The sequence below is a fragment of the Carya illinoinensis genome, chromosome 1 (assembly GCF_018687715.1).
Source record: "Carya illinoinensis cultivar Pawnee chromosome 1, C.illinoinensisPawnee_v1, whole genome shotgun sequence".
Classification (NCBI taxonomy): domain Eukaryota; kingdom Viridiplantae; phylum Streptophyta; class Magnoliopsida; order Fagales; family Juglandaceae; genus Carya; species Carya illinoinensis.
Window position 1 is genome coordinate 19897227 of NC_056752.1, and position 20729 is coordinate 19917955.

Here is a 20729-nt window from a genome sequence, read left to right on the forward strand (position 1 = left end):
TCAAATAGATTTGTGAATGTTTTAATCATCAATCATTCACGCTCAATCATTAGCGACTATTTTTCTTCACCTTAAATGCTAAATCTTCCAATTAAACGGAATCATTATTCTAGTTTAATTGAAGTAAATCAATTGGAAACAATATCATAAATTATTAGACGGATCCTTGAAACCTTAGTCTTTCTCCATATCAATTCATTTTATCATTTTAGTTTGATTCAGTTATTTTACAAATTTTCATCTCAGTAATTTTATTTTACATTCAATTGCACATTTCTTTTAGTAATTTCGTTTCATTGTTTGAATTTATTTTCTTTATCACAAAAGTCAATCCCTGTGGATTCGATCATGTAAGATACTACAACACCTGTATACTTACAGGTAAAACTGCACTAAATTTTTGGTTCATTAATTTGAGTCAATATTTAGGCGCAACAATATCCCTCATGATTTCATTGAAACCAGGTGTTGCAACGAGACTATGGGTGCATGGGCTGATTTGGTTTAGCATTTCTAAACAAAATGCAATGGATTGTTAGGTGATGTCATGCTAGATGCCATCGGGTAGGGGTCTTCAAGGGTGGGCATATTTCATCACTAATTTGTCTCATTTTGTTGGACTTGTTTTGCAGGTGTAATGTCCATAATTTTCTAGATTTTCAGGTGAGGGAGTGATGCTTGGTTGGTTGCCAAGTGATCATACATGATGAGCAGGAAAAAGAAGAGAAGTAAGGTGGTGGTGGTTCAGTCGTGACATGCACCATCCTCATCCCTTGCAAATCGGTTTGAGTTCTCTCTGGGGTATAAGATGACAAACCAACTCATGAATGCTTTGAGTGTTCACTACGAATTGGTGGGAAAGGAAGGTGGTGTGTGGTTTTGATCCAACCAAGTGCAGAAACTAAAACAAAACACAGCCATTTCGTTTAGTTCAACTAGGTGTCCAATGGAATCAGTTGGAAACTATGGTTTGGTTTCTTTGAGGCAAAAATGACAAACACTCAAACTGAACTAAGGAGGATAATGTGAGATGTTAAAAGACAAAAGTGCCCTTGAGAAAAGAATGAAATAGGTGTGGGCTAGGGGCTAAATGGGTATAATGCACTAAGTGATGCGTTAAGGTGCTTATTGTGATGTTTTGGGCAATGATATGTCTTTGCCTCTAATGGCATGTGTTAGATCAAAACTAATCTTCTAATTTAGTCTAAGAATGATGAAAAATAAAAATAAAAATAATAAAGTCCAGATTATAAAGGTGAGAAATAAATATAAATAGAAATTAAGCTTAAAACATGGTTTTGAGATTACTAATCACGCAGAAGTTGATTAATGCTCTTAACACAAGTTCAAAACTTAATTTGGGTCCAATGAAATCCTTAGGTGCATGTGATACAATATGGGCTTGAGGAAACCAATGGAATTATGTATGTGGGCTTCAAAAGAAGTGTAAAAATGCAAGACAAGGCTTTGGGACTTATTGGTCATTAAAAGGCCATGAGTGGGAGTTGCATGGTTTATGGGAGTTGGGTGTGGGTTGATAGGAGGCATTGGTTCTAGATTTTAAGAGGTAACGAGCGACCTCAAGATTCACAAAGATGGGGCTTGAAATGCTTGCCTTAACATAAATGGGCCATAGGTCAAAGCTAACACCAAGTTAGGCTCAAAATGCCTTGTGCCTTCTTCACACTTGGGCCAAATCTTTCTAAGGCTATTCTACAAAGAACTCTTATAAGGCTTGGTTCAAGTCTTCTAAATCTTAGCCCATAATATGATGCCCCAAGATTCCGCTTAGATCGGATGGACATTTGAAGCATCGAGACATGCAACACATGGCTACTTTTCCCGTTCATGACATATAAAGATGCAATGTTCTTAACTTGCATATAGCATTATGCAATATTTGCAGCTGATAATTTCTTTCTTTGAGCAATACTATGCACCAAACTGATAATATCCCAATTACTTAAAACATAATCCATACATATTTGGCAAAATAAACATCCATGATTATAGTGCGGTCTCAGAAGACTGTAATCTCACAAGTATGAGAGACTGAGCTCTATAATTACAAAATCAAAATATATTAATGGGCTAGATCATCGAGTAACTCACGTAGCTTGGCTAACGATGCCAATATACTAACTAAGAATCTACTATAGAGGCCGAAAGCTCCACATTGTGTCGACGATGTGTAATTAACGTCCTCTAGTCTACAGGCTCTGCTCCTTGTCCTAGTCCTGATTCATCTCTTACCATTCAGGAGAAATGGTAGTTAGGACTATCACGGTGAGATTTGATTATAAATTTTAGTAAGTTAATAGAAAAATTTCATACAGTTTAATGATGCATGCATGGCAGTAAATGTGTGAATACATAATCAAAGTCATAAGTAAGCATAACATAACTTGACATATAACATGGCATGAAATGACATGACTTGAACTGAAACGTGAATTGAAGATAAACGTGAACTTGAACATGATGTGAACGTTAACTAGAAATATGACTTAAAACTTGAAATGACATGAACTTGATTTGAATAACATGAACTTGAAACATGATTGAATGTGAACTATATGAACTTGGAATCTTGTTCAATAAATAAGCGTGATTAATGGAAGTGAAATGTGGTTGCTACATGGGTCTCCTTGAACCGTGTGTCTCTGCCAATTACCACATCACAACACAAGTACTTGCACTAGCTGTGAGTATGTTAATATACGTGCCAGTTCACAGGTATTTGCACCTGCTATGGACACATGTATGGTACATGCCAGTTCATAGGTATCTACACTTGCTATGGACATGAGTACTGTACATATCTCGTGTCATGTATCTGCACCTGTACAAGTACACATAACATGGAATTGAAATGTATGGGGCACTATCTGCGTTAGTGCTCATCTTTGCTCTAACGACTAGTTAATTAGGCTCCATTTGAAACCTGTTGACTTTACTTTGTCAACCCAAGAGATTTCACACTAATTTAGACACCCTGACATGAACAAAAGAGTTTCATTAAGATATTACCACATCGTAGCACTTAGGGTCGTGATAGACATAAATAGACTTGATATGACTTGAAAGGTTGTTCCCGAGGTACACAAAGCTGTAATTAAGATGAAATGTGACATGAAATGAAAAGACAAAATGTAACATGACGATAAACATAACGTAACGTAAATGTAACAAACAATATTTTATAACATGGCATAATGTGTAACAGATAGCATTTTATAACATGGCATAATATGTAACAGAGAATATTACATGATATGACATGTGTAACAGATGGCATAACGTAATATGACATACTTGCAATAGATAGCAATACATGACAGAATAGATTGTATAACAGATAAGTATTTTATAACAAAATAAATCATGTGTAACAGATAAAAACATGTAATGACATGGTATGACATATATGATAACATACATACATAAACTGTAGTTCCCTTACCTATCACACATATACAGTAAATTGTTAGGAAGTTAAGAATTAACTTACAACAATTGTTACGTTTTACGATAAATCAAGCGCAAACACGAGAAACTATAAGCAGGGGTTCTAAAACTAAAAAACTTTATCACTAAAAATTAAAAATATAGAAAAATGCTAACTAAGAAAATTACCATTTTACCCCCTATATGTGGGAAAATGATGACTATTTTACTTCTAATTTAAGGATTTCACATCTTAACTCTAGAAATTACCAAAGTATACATTCCTTATGTAAATTTTATTTTAAACTCACATATCAACTTAGAAAATTTTAAAACTAAACACAACTATGAAAAACCTCATAAGGTCGAAACATCCATAGGCCATTTCTCTTTATTTTTGTTGCATTTCTTCCAACTTCAAAACTCATGATCAAATCAAAATTTGCAATAAAAATATTCACATCCTAAGTTTAAAAAAAATACTTAAAACATCCAACAAAAATATACCAATCATCAACACAAAACTTTTTAGTAAAAAGACCAAAAAGTTTTAACTAAAAATGCCAAAACTTGAATCACAAGGTGTGACCTATTTCAAATCGTCTCCAAGAACTCCAAAAATCTAAATCTTTCTTCTAACATAATTATCACACATTTCTAAGAACCAACATGATTTTAATAATTACACAAAAGTCACAAAAAATTACAAAACATGACTTGACGTACTCGGCTCCACACTTAATTTAAAAACTGAAATTTTCTCTTAACTGGCTTTGATCAAACACTTGATCCATGACATAAAATGATAATAGCTTCAAACCAAAAAAATAACATGGTTTAAAAATGTGTCCTAAGTCCGATCCAAGCATTAAACTTAAAATCACATGGCTAAAAATAAACTAAAACATGGATCTAGCCAAAAAATCAAACCTTTGGCCTAACTTAGTATCCTCTTGCATAAAAATAATAACATTAAAAATAACACAAAAAATCTTCAAACTAACATCCTTACATATATATAGGAGGCTTAGGATCATAAAATAAATCAAAGCTATTGGAGTAATATTAAACCACAAAAGATCCAAACTTTCTTAAAACATAAACTGTTTTTTCTCTTCCTGTTTCTAAGTTTCTAAATTTAAGAAAATATTTCACCAAAAGCTCTAATCATGTAACAGATCCTCAACCAACATTCATATGCACATGTTAAAAATACTCCATAAAAATTTTAGACCAAGATTCGTCTATTAGCTTGGTAAAAAACTCCAAAATATAACACACCCTCTAGATTTTTGCCCATAATGACATTTCCATGGTTAAAACAACTTTTTACCTAACAGTGACTATTAAATGAAATAGAAAATATATCCAAGGAGTTTAGACTCAAAGAAGAACAACTTTCATGAAGAAAACTTTATGAGAAAATGCCTACAAAAACTTCAAAAAGGGCGTACAAAGAGACTCAAAAAAACTTGTTGATGGCTTTATTCCCTAATCTATTTGTAAGCCCTAATTTATTTGTTATAACCTTTGAAAACTAGGAGGAAAAACGTAGGGTTCTGGAAGGGAGACCCTGGTTGTTTGATAATTTGGTTCTTGTTTTGAAACCATTCGATGGTTTTATTCCTCCATAGAAGATGAATTTTGATAGTGAGGTGTTTCTGGTATAATTGAAAAATCTCCCGTTGGTGTGTATGAATGGAGAAATAGGGAAACAATTTGGATCAACAATCGGTAATGTCAAGGAAGTAAATGACCAGGAGGATGGAACTAGTTGGGGAAACTATCTCATAGTTAAAATAGAAACATATATGAAGAAAATGATAGCAAGGGGAAGGGCTGTCAACTTGATGCTTGGGGGGGGGGGGGAATAAGATTTGGGTACCTTTACGTTACGAGAAGCTCCCTAGAATATGTTTTAAATGTGGCATTATAGTATATGGAGTAAGGGATTGTGGTAATGCAGGAGCAATCTCATCATAGAGCAATGGTGGAAAAACCCAGATTGGGTTATGGCTTCGAGCTAAAAATATTACATGGAGGAAAAAAGTAATGAGACAAGATGGATTTGCACGATAGAAAATTGGAGATAGTGAATGGGAGTCTTGTAGGGGAATTTAGAAAGGGGAATGGAATCAAATACCAAATCTGCTTTGGTAAAGGGTGGTGACATGGGCAACAGATCTTATCAAGAGAATAGAGATGTAGAAGGTGGAGTTCATAGGAAATTAAATGTTGAATACAAAGGGGAGAGATATGTGGAGGAGATGGTGATATGAGTAGTTACAATCATCAATTAGCCTAGGTGGGATTGAAGGAGGTGGTATAGGGAAAAGGGAATGATACAGTTGACCAAATGTTTGAGAAAATGGCTGGAAGAAACAAGAAAGGTAAGGGTCAACTAGGTCTTATTAGTACAAAGCCAATAAACTTGAGCAAAGAGCCACAGGCCCACTGAACCTCATAAGGAGAGGCCTAAAGCCCACAATATGTAAATCAATGTGGAATAGAACTACTCTAATGCTGAAATGATAACAAATGAAGGCAAGGAGAGGGCGATGGTAGCCAAGGGAAGATAGTAAAGAAGAGCTCGAAATGCAGGTAAAACTGTTGATACTTTATTGATTTCTAGTTGTAAACGCAATTTAACAAATGAAGAGCATGATTGTAGTGGAGAGAGTCCCATAAAAAAAGGAAGGCAGAATAGGCTAGATTATGAGACCTCAATCTCTATGTCAGTGGTGGAGGCTGCTAGTCAACCCTATCAATCATTATGAAAATCTTGAATCGGAACTAACAAGGGCTTGGTGTAACACCCGACCTAAAAAGCTCCTTAGGCCTTGACCCTAGTAGTCTTAATCCTAGTTAATTAGGAGTTGGGCTATGTAAGAATAAGAATATTTTTGAAGCTTAAGTTGGCAAAGAGGGCCGTATGCTTTGGGTCTAGTAGAATTTTTAGAAAGTTCTAGTGCCATGCTGATTTTGAGGAAAATAAATTTTTGGAATTTGATTGGTTTAGTAGTATTAATTTAGAGATTTTTAGTGCAATATTATTTATGTTGGTGATATAAAGCCAAGAGGCCAATACTGGTATGACAGATGATATATTGATGAGCTACGCAAATGGGCCAAGTATTGGATGGATTTAGAAGAGCCCAAGAATATTTTTTTTAGGGCCCTTGTCACTAAGGATGATATATGCTAAGAATAGATTTTAAAAACTTTAGGCCCAACTTGAGAAATTTAAAGTTCTAAGCCTTTCTTGAAAGATGCTAGAAATTAGGTTCAATATAATGGATATAGGGTCATTGGGCCTAACTTAGTAAGAGTAAAGGCTAGTGGCCTAACCTAAGAATGACATAAGATTAGGACCTAACCTAGTAGGCCTTTAAGGCCATAGATATGCCTCACAAATTTGGACATAAGACCCATAAAAAGCCCACTGCAAAGCCCACAACCAAGGCTTGCACAAATGGCCAAACAAAAGTCCAACCCATGAAACCCAAAGCCTTGTCTTTTATTTCATTTTTATAAATGGGATCCACATACACCATACCATTGGTTTTCTTTCTTTCCAAACTTACCCCACACACCCCTAGCCTTATAAATCAACCTTAGTTAAGTTTTTAACTTGAGTTAGAGATCACTATTCATCTCACTCATGAATAGTAACCCAAACATCATGACTTTTCATAGTTTTCTTGAAACCCTTTTCTTCATAATTTTAGATTTGAAATGTTTATCTTTTGCACTTTTTTTGCATCACTCTTAGACAAACCTTGAAGGTTAGAATTAACCCAACCGATGTCACTTAAGTCAAAGACAAGCCATTGCCACCACAAACCACCAATTGGCTCCTTTGAAGCAAACCAAGTGACCCTTCAACAAACCAGCCCCCTAACCAACGCCTCTTCCTCATGTTTTCAAAGGGTTTTTTGCACAATCATACCTCATCATATCACCTAAGAATCAGACCTAGCAATGGGTAAAATGGTTCCAAGAAACAAAAGCCAAAAATCCAACTGTTCACCTAGGAATTGAGTTAGCTTCAAACCCGAGTACTCTTAGCTCTTCAAGAATTTTCTGCACCTTTTTAAAAGAGAATTTTCTGCACCTTTGTATCTCACCTCCACACGCCACCCCTTTTTCATTTTTTTCCATTGGAAGTGCTTCAAGATGTATAATTTTTATGTTTGTCCAATCCCCTTTTATGGACCTTAAACCGATTGGAAATCAAAGAGGTTCACATCCTTGAACCACTTGGCTAAACCTCCTCTATTTTCAGCTCTTTCATTTTCTGCTCAAGCATGATCACTTGATAGCCACTCATGCCTCTCTTCTTCACCTCAGAAAGGCTTCAAATGATGGTCATAATACCCCCAAATTAGATCAAGAGGATGGGACAAAAGAGGATAAAAAATCTGGACAGATTTGAAGGAACCCAAAACCATTGGCCATGGTTTCATTTCTTTGTGAATTTTTGTTTTATTTTTCTGCAGCAATGCAGCCCACTGCACCTATGGGCTTCTTCTACTCTCTTTACAAGATTCAATCATAAATATTCAGCTGACCAAGACATGACACAAAGCCAGAAATACAATCAACACACCACCTACCACACACACCAATCACATTCACTTCTTTGGAGCCAAAACCAATGCCTTCTTGCCTCTCACCCTCCATTGAGTCCTATACATGCCTCATTTCTTCCCTCACTTCTTCACACAACTCTCTCTAGCTTTCCTCTGATGTTCTTGAGAGCAAAGTATTCAAAGTGAGAGAAAGGATTGAAACCAAGTAGCTTGAGTGAGGTATTGAAGTGAGTTGAGTTTTGAGAGCTCAAGGGCCATGACTTTTGTAAGTATTCTTTCCTTATCTCTTGTTGGGTATTAGATTAATATGTTAGGCTTTAAATTATGGCATGGGAATGAAATCTTGATTGATTTATAAAAGGTTTTACTCGGTGTTGCATATTGGTTTAGATTTGGAGTTTTGATTGAGTAAATTGTTTTGAGATAAAATTTTAGCCATGACATGTCTTGATATGATTTTATATTTTTTTCTAATATCTTAAGAGATTTATTGAAGGTTTAAATTTGAGGAAAACAACATAACATGATAGGTTTATAATTCAATATCTCGTGTTGATTATCTAAGTATTCTGTTTGCACTTGTATGAGAATAATCCTAGCATATCATGTTCTATTTCCTTAAGGATGGTCTTATGAACCTTTATGAATCAATTATCATCATGTTAGGCATTGAAATGCATGATTTATTTAGGCTATAAAACTTGCATTGACCAAGAGAAGCTAGAAACATCCTGCATACACATGGTTTGAAGGTTTTTAAATGATTTGGTGTTACTTAATGCCTAAGTGTTGGGATGAACTTGTGTCGTATTATTCTAAGTTGTAAAAATGTAAAAATATTCCAAGATCAGTTTTATGGATTCATGTTTAATGAAATTGGATCACACATGCATGCAAAGAAGCTATAAGTTTGAAATCACAAAATTGTCAAAATTGCATGCCACAGGTTGGATATTTTGAGATAGCAGTTTTGGTTGATTTTTAAAATTCTAAGGTCATCTATGGATTTAGAATATAGAAAATATGGGCTTTGTGAAGTTTGGGGTCAAAATGCAAATAATAAAAATTTTGGGCCTTAGTGGCAATTTTGAAAAGTATAGGGGCAATTTTGTAAATATTGATTGGCTAAACCTTTTGCTTATGTACATTTTCGTTAGTTATGCAATTCCTAACTTGGAATAACTCTTATTACAGCCGTATCAATTTTCTAAGCACCAGAAAAGTTGATAAGTTAGCTTTTAACTTACTCTTAGATAATTTATTTATGATTCTTGTGTAAGTGCCACATTAATATTAAATGTCATTTTGAGTATGAAACATCATATGATATATCATCGAGCATCTGATTATTTATTTACATGACATGTGAAATTCTTACCATTTTAGCATATTGCATATAAATGTCATTTTCGCATAAAGTTTACTACATATGCATATGTCATGAAATGCATTTTTCAAACATAGCATGAAAATAAATTTTATTGCGACCCCAAAGGCTAGAATGAGGAATCATTAGAAGTTCTATGTTCACTCTAGAGTGAGTAAAAATAGAGTAGTAACTCTTGGATTGACAAAAAATTGTCAACGGGCTTTCAATTGATTATTTTTAAAGAATGTTGGAGCGAAGTTATTTATGGTACTTAATGTTGATGAGTGCATATGTTATGATATTATATTTTGATTAAATGTTATGACCAATGCATTAGGTTAGGATGTCTGCAGACAAAGACACAGTGTCAACATGAGTTGTATTACGGTCACTGGCAGGTATTCATAGTGCATAATGGGGAGATGTAATGATACTATATGTTATATTATTTTAATGATGGCTTTAATAATGATAAAATATTAAGTTTTTGAAAGCAATGAGGTATGAAATGTTCTCTTTCGAAATGTCATGCTTTTGAAATGAGAAAGTGAAAAATGTTCTTTAAAAGAAAATGTGCGTTAAAGTTTTTTCGAAAAATATTGAGAAATCTAGATGGGAGACAAATAAGGATTTTTTGCATAGAATATATCTCATATTTATCATTAATCATTAATCATGCATATATTATCTCTGTGCAAGTTGGTTGTTTAACTTATTGAAATTTCAAGTAAGTCTTACTCTTATGGACCCACTATTATTTCTCTTGGAATGGTAGAAGTTGTATTAGGACCGGCATTCGATGAACAAGATGAATCATTGGCTTCAGATGACTAAGAAGGAGCTTGATTTGGAGAAGATGCTGGACTTGATTTTAACTTAAGTAGCAATGACTCTGTACACTATAGAGCAGATGTGAGAGTTTATTCGATTATGTAGATTTGTTTTATGGATATTCTATCTCCCATATTATGTTGAACTCATATAGACCTCTTAAGTGAGGAAGTATCTATTTATGATTTATAAATCATTGGGATGTTTAGTTCATTTTGGCATCAATTATTTTTATCACCCTTATTTCTGCTGTGATTATTGCATACTACTAGTTGCATACTAACTGTCATGAACAGGGGGTATGTAACCTTGTGTTTCATATCCTAACACTCCAAGTCTCTATTTAATCCTAAGCGAAGGTTAGGGGTGTCACACTAGGGAACATTCGGACAGTGAAAGGCCTTTACCTTTTGGTGAAGGAAAAGAAAAGAAACCCCAAATAGTTTTTCTTATGGAGACAACTATTACCCTGCAAGTTTGAAGTCATAAAGAAGATGATGGACTTTGAGAGTAGTTTTGTAGTGGAACTAAGAGGTAGACGTTGGGGGATTGGAGCTGTTGTGGAGTCTGGAAGAGGGATTAGAAGTCTTGAATTTTTCTAAGCACCACATTAATTCTAGTTAGGGCTGTAATCGAGCCGAGTCGAACAGATTTTTGAACTGCCGAGCTCGACTCGATTAAAAAAACTCGAGCTCGAGCTCAAGCTCAAGCTTGAGATTTTTAATTTTTTCTGCTCGAGCTCGGCTCGATAAATCAAGCTTCTAGATCGAGCTCGAGCTCGATCTTCAAGAGCAAAACGAGCTCGAGTCGAGTTGGCTCGACTCGAATTGTGTTTTTTTTTTTAAATTTTTAATTATATAAATTAATAAAATAAAGTATTAGAGAAATAAAAAATGCATGTAAGATAACTTAATTTTTTTTTTCATTGTATCCATTTGCAATTTAAATAATCAATAAACGAACTAATGGTAGTAATTTAAAATATACACAAGGGCTTTCAAAGAAAACCACAAAAGAAAAACAGTCATTTACATTTAGAAAAAAGAAAAAAAAAAGAAAATATTGACATAGGAAATCCAATTAAATCAGGAATAAGAGTGCATGTCGAATAGAATATTTAGAATTATTATTCTATAGTATCTCTAGAAGCATCAATGGTTAAAAAGATTATTTCAAATTAACAAAATACATGTAAAGAGACTTCAAAGTCTAAACTACATCAAACTTTGAAATCTCACATAATTCTAAATACATAAACTAATAGAAGTTGTCATATATTTTAACTTCCTTGCATTTTTTTTATCAAAATTATTTAACCATAGCAAATATGTCCAATGAGGTTTGACAAATAACAAATTTTAGTAGAAATCAATTTTGATAAACTCCAGTTCATGCTATCATCTTTCAATCATGTTAATAACTTTAATAAAAGTCAGTTCATAATATCATGTTTCAAAATATCAAAGGACCCTACATGTATGCTCAAAAAATATTTATAAGGATTTTTACTTCCCTACATACACAAGCTTGAATTATACACAAGTAATGCATTGCATAGCATCCATCCATAATATCATATTTCAAAATATTAATCATAATATGAAAGGACCTGCATGTATACCCAACAAATATTTATAAGTATTTTTACTCCCCTACATACACAAGCTTGAATTATACACAAGTAATGCATTGCATAGCATCCATCCATAATATCATATTTCAAAATATTAATCATAATATGAAAGGACCTGCATGTATACCCAACAAATATTTATAAGTATTTTTACTCCCCTACATACACAAGCTTGATTTATACACAAGTATTGCATTGCATAGCATCCATCCATAATATCATATTTCAAAATATTAATCATAATATGAAAGGACTTGCATGTATGCCCAACAAATATTTATAAGTATTTTTACTCCCCTACATACACAAGCTTGAATTATACAGAAGTATTGCATTGCATAGCATCCATCCATAATATCATATTTCAAAATATTAATCATAATATGGAAGGACCTTGCATGTATGCCCAACAAATATTTATAAGTATTTTTACTCCCCTACATACACAAGCTTGAATTATATACAAGTATTGCATTGCATAGCATCCATCCATAATATCACATTTCAAAATATTAATTATAATATGAAAGGACCCTACATGTATGCCTAACAAATATTTATAGGTATTTTTACTCCCCTACATACACAAGCTTGAATTATACACAAGTATTGCATTGCATAGCATCCATCCATATTATCATATTTCAAAATATTAATTATAATATGAAAGGACCCTGCATGTATGCCCAAAAAATATTTATAAGTATTGTTACTCCCCTACATACACAAGCTTTTCAAAAAATATTTGTAAGTATTTTTACTCCTCTACATACACAAGCTTGAATTATACACAAGTATTGCATTGCATGGCATCCATCCATAAGCTTCAATTATGGCAATATAATTTCTGCCAATTCCAACTCCTCCTACAAAATAAAAAATAAAAATAATCATGTACCTTCTACTCTAGAAAATAATTAAAGTGTTCATGAAAGTGATAGTTTTATATATATATATATATGAAAATGATACTTACTTTTAGTTCTTTCTTAATTCCATGGCCTGCTCTAACCCAATCTGCTCCACATAGTAGTATTTGAACCGTTTCAGTTGACAAAGATGCTCGATATGGATTGATAACTCTACCACCAGCACTAAATGTGGACTCTGAAGCAACTGTACTTATAGGAATTGCTAATATGTCACGTGCCATCTTAGACAAGATTTTATATTTGAGATTATTGACTTTCCACCATTCTAAAGCATCAAACTTTGCATCAGTACCTTCCTCACATATGTAAACACACTCTTCCAAATATACATCCAAGTCCGACTTAATAGGCTGAAAAGTGTTGACTCACTCAAAAATAAGTAGCACTAATGTTATCCCAAGTGCAGGAGGATGTCGTGTAATAATTATGAATAAATTCCTAGATCGTCTCCTCAGGAAAAGTTACTTAAAATTAAACTCGTTGAAAAATGTGAAAAACTTCACAAAGAGAAAACAAGAGGATGATATGTGCAATGGATGGAAGAGGTTACTAGTCATGGACTAGATTCATGTTTTTAGATTTTAATTGTCGGATTGGAATGTAAAGGACTAATAGATTAAACTCAAAAATTAATAAAACTAAATTAGAAAGTAATTGACAAAACATGCACTGAAAATTGAAAAGCCTCAAAATCAATATTCTAGGGTTCATCACAAATTCTCAAATTAAACCATAGCAATTGTAATCACTATTAAAATGAAAGCTTAATGAAACAATAAAAATAAATAACATGAAATAAGTAAACAACAAATAAATTACCCAACTAAAACAAAAACAAAAGTTCTCTCCTTCACTTTCTGAAAAATATAATTCAAACCAACTAAATCTCCTCTAGAAAAAAATAAATCTAAACCGACTCACTTCACTTTACGAATGAAAAGCTCAATTCCCTCTACTCCCATGTATCATGTTTCAGAAAAATCATGTTTCAGAAAAATCAAAAACAAAAGCTCTCAACCAAACCCTTCTTGCAATAAATTAAACTAGCACACTTAATTAAAAACTTCTAAAACAATTCTTTTGTTTCATGAAACAAACTAGCATACTTGATTAAAACTTCGAAAACAATTCTTTTGTTGCATGAAACCAACTAACACACATGAAAGAAATTAAGGTATTACACTTAATGAAATAAAATTCTAGAACAATTCTTAATACACTTAATAAAAATTCTAAAACAACAAAGCATTGAAGCCAAAAGGAAAAACTGCCGAACAAACAAAATGTTTAAGTCAAAACAAAAACTGCCGAACACCACTGAATATTTTCAGCCCCCCTTTCTTCCTTCTCCGTCTACTGCTTATGAACGAAAGACTCCAACGAAAAGCAAGAAAAACTTCAAAACTAAGCTACTACTGTAGCCGAATGAAGATGAAAGAAACAGCAAGAAAGATAAGCTGGCTGCCCAGCGTCTAAAACAAAAGAAAGAAAATAAAATAAAACTCAAAGCTATGAACTAATCTGCTGCTGCCTCTAGCTTCTAAACGAAAAGAAAATAAGTAAAAACTGCCTTTATGTGTTGCTGCCTCCAGCTAAATAAATACTGATCTCCTGCTGTCCAGCTTAAACGAAAGAAAGAAGAAGAATAAAATCTCTGCTGCTGCACGTTCAAGTGTCTTTCTGCTGCTGTATGTTTACTGGTCTGCATGTTTACTGCATGTGTGAATGGTCTGCATGTTTGAGTCCGAATGAGTGTTCTGTTGTATGTGTGAGTTGCTGTCACGTTTGAGGCTGCTGTCTGCTGTGTTTGCACTTTTCTGCATGTGTGATGTGCTCCTGCATGTGTGAATGGGTGTCTTTCTGCTGCTGTGCAGCGTGTGTGAGCTGGTGTGAGTGGCTACTGTCCGGCTGTGTATGAGGTTAGATGGAGTTGGGAGTGTTTGAATGGTGGGAAAGCTCAAGACAAAGTATGAACAAGGCATGAACATAATGAACCATGGTATGCACGAAAAATGGAGATGGAGATTAAAAAAAAGAAAACACTCAACAACAAAATAACACAAATGAAAGATTAGCTTGAGCAACTTCCATTCACGGATGGCAAGAATTCTATCTTTTGAGGTTCATGGATTGGACCCAAAAGATGGAAAGATAGCTCAAGAAACTTTATGAACATGAAGAACAAGAAGAACAATGGTACAAACGCAAATGATAATGGAAAGCAAGAAAAATTATAGACTAGAATGCACAGTAATCAATAGTTGGTAGAATTCAAGCAGAAATTCATGTTTTTAATCAATTAAAATCACAACTTTGATTTATTCATTTTAACCATTTTTCCATTTAAAACCAATAATAATGTCATGATGAATTTAAAATACATTGGTTTTAAATAGCTAAAATATGCAATATTTCAGCTCAATCAAGTGTCAACACTTCTAACGAAAAGATTGGAACATTGACTGCCCACTTGGCATAGTTCGTGCAAAAATATTGGTAGAGCTGCTCGAAGAACTTACATTAATATTTTTCTGCATAGTTTGCCCCATAGCTATTGAATTATGAACTTGGACATACTCATCATATAACTCATGCAAAACTTTAAAAACAAGATCAATATTCTGAGAAGCTTCAAATTCGGGATAAATTAAAGGAAAATAGAACTTTATCAACACCATTTTGTATCTTGGATCCAATACCACAGCTATTGCCATTAACAAATTGCATTCACCCTAATATTTCTCAAATTTCTCATTCATCTTTTTTGCCATTGCTTGAATATATTCATTTCTATCAACACTCTTTGCAGTCAATACTTCTTTCATCCTCCATACCTCAGGAAGAAACAAATTAGAAGTTGGATAGACGCTTCCAGATACAATGTTGGTCACTTCATTGAAAACTTCCAGAATATCACAAATATTTTTAACTTTCATCCAATCTTCAATAGTAGGCACCCATTGAAAATTTTGATCCCTATCTTGAAATCTAGAGAACACTTCCTTGAATTCCATAGCAGTCACCAATATCAAGTAAGTACTATTCCATCGAGTGGGAACATCTAATATCAGTTTTTTAGAAGGTAATTGCAATTGTTTCATAATTTCACTAAATTGTTTCAACCTTCCCTCGGATGCTACCAAATGCTTGATTCCTTCTCTAACACAATCAATAATATTTCCAATTTGGCCAAGTCCGTCTTGCATCAACAAATTTGTTACATGGGCACAACATCGCACATGAAATAATTTACCCCCAATAGTTAAGAGCTTTCTCAATCGAAAAATATCTTTGAAAATTCTAATGGCAACATAATTAGCTTTGGCATTATCGACTGTCACCGTAAATTCTTTATTTTCAATGCCCCAATCAACAAAACACTTTTGCAAAGTATCAGCAATAATAAAACCACTATGCGGAGGTGGTACATTACAAAAGTTCAAGACTCGTTTTTGAAGAAGCCAATCTGGATCCACAAAGTGACAAGTCACCACCATATATGAAACCTTTTGGCCAGAAGTCCACATATCAGTAGTGATGTTAACCTTATCAACAACACTTAATAATAATGTTTTCAATTTTCTCTTTCAATCTGATATGTGTCTATACAATCCTTTTTAGCAGTTGCACGATATATTTTTTGCCAATGGGGTGTATTTGCCTTCATAAACTTGTTGAATAGTACATGCTCCACCATATTAAAAGGGTACTCATGGTAAAGAATCATATGAGAAAGAAGTTCACGTACCTTTTTATGATCGTACGTAAAGCTTTCAATAGTGACGACATCATCATTCTCCTCAGATTCAATACTCAGAATTTTTTACTTCTTGTTAGATACAACACATGCAAGACATGTATCTCTGTGCCTATGCATAGTAGTAGTAGAACTTGATCTCGATATGGTGAGTAATGCCTTACACCACTTGCACTGTGACTTCTTCTCACCACTAGGTAACTCTATTATTGAGAAGTCTTTCCAAACAACTGAAGTCTTTTTCTTTATCTTTTTTTTATATGCGTGGTCAAGGGGATCCTTAGAAGTCACACTAGTTGCACCCGCTGTAGAGGTAGTATCCTTAATATTTTGGGGGTCACCATCTTCACGGTTAGAGAGTGTACGGCTTTCAAACAAATTCATATCAACTGACTCATTTTCATTTTCTACATATTGACTTGGATCCTCCATGGCAATAGAATTTGTTCTAAAACATAACAGTGCAAACAAAATATTTATAAGTATAAAAACTCATTTATTTTTAATTAAGAAGTTATAAAAGTGTAGAAAATGAACACATTATAAAAATAATTACGAATATTATATAACATTTAATCTATTTTATTCTTATTTCCTTCAAAAGAATTAAGTGCATGGTTGTTTAGATACTACCCGCATGTATGTGTAAACTACTCTAAAAAGCTATTATCTTTTATACAATTTACAAAACCTAAATAAATATTTTATTGGATCTAATGGGAGATTCAGATTTCATAATAAGTTTTATTAAAAATAAAAAAGAAAATTGTATACAAAAAAAATAAGTAAACATAACAATAACATAACTAATTATATACGTGTGTCATGAATTATATTAGCATTGCAAAAGGCAAACCAATAATCAAACCAACTCCTCAACAAATATATGTATTAAAGTTGCTTTGAAAATTTATAAAATTATAAACAATAACACAAATTCATAAAATATATAAATACGTACCTATAGTGATGAGATAAAAGGGAATCTCTGTCTTGTGGTCCAAACTCTGTGGAGCCAAGAGAATGAGACTCAAAGACTGAAATGGAACACAAGAGATAAATTACAAACTTAAAAAGTTACCTCTTTTTTATATGTAGAACAGGAAAAATGATTACTTTTACCGAAAGCAAGAAGATATTACTTTTACCGAAAGCAAGAAGATCGGAGCTTTTGGTACTCTGAAATGGGAAACTTACAGTGAACTCTTTGTTAGTGACTATGAGCAGTGTGCAAAGAAGAGATGGAAAAGAGAACTTTACCGTCATCGTTTGAAGGGTCTCTGCTCTAACTTGTTAAACTAAATTCAATAAAATAAAGATTATCAGAAAGTTGAGAAGTTTAAAAGGTAATTTAAAAATTATATATACTCGATTCTCGCAAAAGCAATGAGTGTACGTATCTTAATATAAAAAAAAATGAACTCAGATGCTTCAAAACTGCAATCATATACCAAAAAGCACTAAAAAGAAATCTTATTTATAAAAGACAAAACACTGTATAATGTCTAAAAGACAAAACTTTCAAGGCAAGTTAGGCAACATTTCAGTTGCTTTTTATAACAATTAAGGATAAAGGAAAGTATATTATAAAAATATAATAAATAATATACTTTTTTAAATATATAATGAGTTAATAATTTAAGAAAAATACTTATATAACTAGACTTATTAAATATATCCTAGATAGAATTAATAATATTTAACTATGGGCTATAAACTATGTCATAAACATTTTATACAAGAAACAATTATAACATATAACTAATTTTTAATTTATGTAAACATATAATTTATAGTTATTATGAATAAATGTTAACTAGTTTCATATATATATATATATATACATATACGTATATATTAGCATCATGGTATGTGTCTCACATTACATACCTTACATAATAGTATATAGTAACATATCATATATGAAATTATTAAGTCATACTGATCAACTATTGTATAAATTATAATTTAATGACTTAATAAGTCTTTAAGTGATAAACTAAATAATATATATAGTATATTCAATATATATGCATAGGTGAATAGGTATAAGTAATTAGGCTATATATTATATATTTAAGTATAAAAGTTGATAGATATATATATACACACACACACATAAACATATATATGAACGACCTTTAATCAAGTCGAGCAAACGAGTCGAGTCAAGCATAAACGAGCGAGCCTTAACGAGCGTTAACCGAGTCGAGTCAAGTTTAATCGAGTATGTGTCATTTACAAATTGAGTAAGTATCTGCTTTAACGAACAAGTTTTTTTTTTTCACGAGTCAAGTTCGATTCTAGTTTAATCGAGCGAGTATCGAGCGATCTTTCGAACAGACTAGTTCATTTACAGTCCTAATTCTAGTATTGTACATGAAGGGAGGAGGATTACATGGTTATTAATAGCAATAGGTTTCTATGGCCACCCTGAGACTAGTAGAAGAAAACAAACTTGGAACCTATTGTCTATGTTAAAACCAACCACAAATCAAGTCTGGTGTATGATTGGTGACTTTAATGAGATTGTCTCTCTCAAAAGGAGAAGATGGGGGGCAGACCAAGATATGAAAGTTTGATGGAAGATTTTAGACACGTTTTGGAAATAAACAATAATTATGACTTGGGTTGGAGGGGGTGAAATACACAAGAAACAACAAACAAGATGATAACTTTACAAAAGAAAGGTTAGATAAGGTTGTTGCTAACACTCAATGGGTAGGGATATTCAAAGAAAGAGAGGTGGAAGTATTGAACACTAGAAAATTTGACCATAAGCCTATTCTGCTAATGGTTTATAAGGAGGACCATGTTAGAAGGAACAGAAAGAGACTATTCAGATTCGAAGCAAAATGGGTGCTAGAGGAAGAATCGGGGACAATTATAGAAGAAGCATGGGCTAGAAACATAGTAGAATAAAATCCAATAAAAGAGGTGCAAAAAAAATTAAAGTATTGTAGAGGAGACCTAATTAGATGGAGCTCTCAGAGAGATAAGGAGATTGAGAAAGATATAATAAAAAAAAACTAAGAGATTGAAGCAAAAGCAAGAGATTGAAGGCCAACAGAATTATACTACTATTAAAACTCATCGAGAAGAATTGGGATTGCTCCTTGAGAATGAAGATATGAAGTGGAAATAGAGGACTAAGAGAACTTGGTACTAGCTTGGTGACGAGAATACCAAGTATTTTCATGCATGTGTCAATCAAAGAAGGAGGACGAATTGGATTAAGGAATCAAAGATTCACAGGGCAAATTTATATCAGAGCCTTAAAGAAATTGAGGTCTTTTCAAGTATTTCCAAAGCATATTTAGTTCTTCAAATCCTTCCATGGAGGTAATAGAAGAGTGTTTAAGATCCATTTAGCCAAAAGTCACCAGTGCTTTGAATGCTGATTTGCATAAGAAGTTTGTATGGCTAAGGTAGAGGAACTCAGGAAGCCTTAAAGCAAATCGCTCTTCTAAAATCCTCAAGGTTTGATGGTTATGGGACTTGTTTCTACCAAATCTACTCGGCTTTAGTGGGAGAGGAGGTATGTAAAGCTATCCTTAGTTTTTCAAATGGGGTGGGGGTGGTTGAATTGTTGTATTAATTTCACTCATATTGATTTAATACCTAAGGTTGAAAATCATTCTATAACTTATGAATTTTGACCTATTAGCCTATGTAATGTCATATATAAACTTGTTTAAAAAAGTTTTAGCTAATAGGTTGAAAATTGTGCTCCCCATCATTATTTCTAGCAACCAAAGTGCCTTCACTCTGGGAAGCTTATCACGGATAATGTCATGGTAGCATATGAAACATTGCATACCATGAGAACCAGAAAAAAAAGGGAAGATTGGAAGTATGGCATTTAAGTTGGATATTTCAAAAGCATACGACAAGATTTAGTGGAGTTACTTAAAGGTTGTGATGAGGAAGCTCAACTTTGGTGAAAGATGGATCTTATTATGGAGTGTGTTACCTCAATAACATACTCTGTGCTTGTTAATGGGCAGCCTGGAAATGTTATAAAGCCTACTAGAGGGATTAGATAGGGACTAGATAGGGACACCCTATCTCCCCATACCTATTCATTCTATGTGTTGAATGGCTTAGTTCTTAATTACTTCATTTGAAAGAAGGGGAGACACAAGGAGGTAGTAGTTTCAGGAGGAGG

At 33.2% G+C, this 20729-nt stretch overlaps 1 protein-coding gene and 1 long non-coding RNA gene across 2 annotated transcripts; one reads left to right on the forward strand and one right to left on the reverse strand.

The window, feature by feature from the left end:
- Positions 1–8152: 8152 nt before the first annotated feature.
- Positions 8153–10452, forward strand: LOC122302084. Its single transcript, XR_006240335.1, has 2 exons — positions 8153–8304; positions 10184–10452. It is a non-coding gene; the product is annotated as an uncharacterized LOC122302084 (long non-coding RNA).
- A 5084-nt stretch (positions 10453–15536) lies between these two features.
- Positions 15537–16331, reverse strand: LOC122317463 (zinc finger BED domain-containing protein RICESLEEPER 2-like). The gene has a single exon (XM_043134603.1). It carries the CDS (start codon positions 16329–16331, stop codon positions 15537–15539), a length of 795 nt encoding a protein of 264 aa, XP_042990537.1.
- Between the last annotated feature and the right edge of the window lie 4398 nt (positions 16332–20729).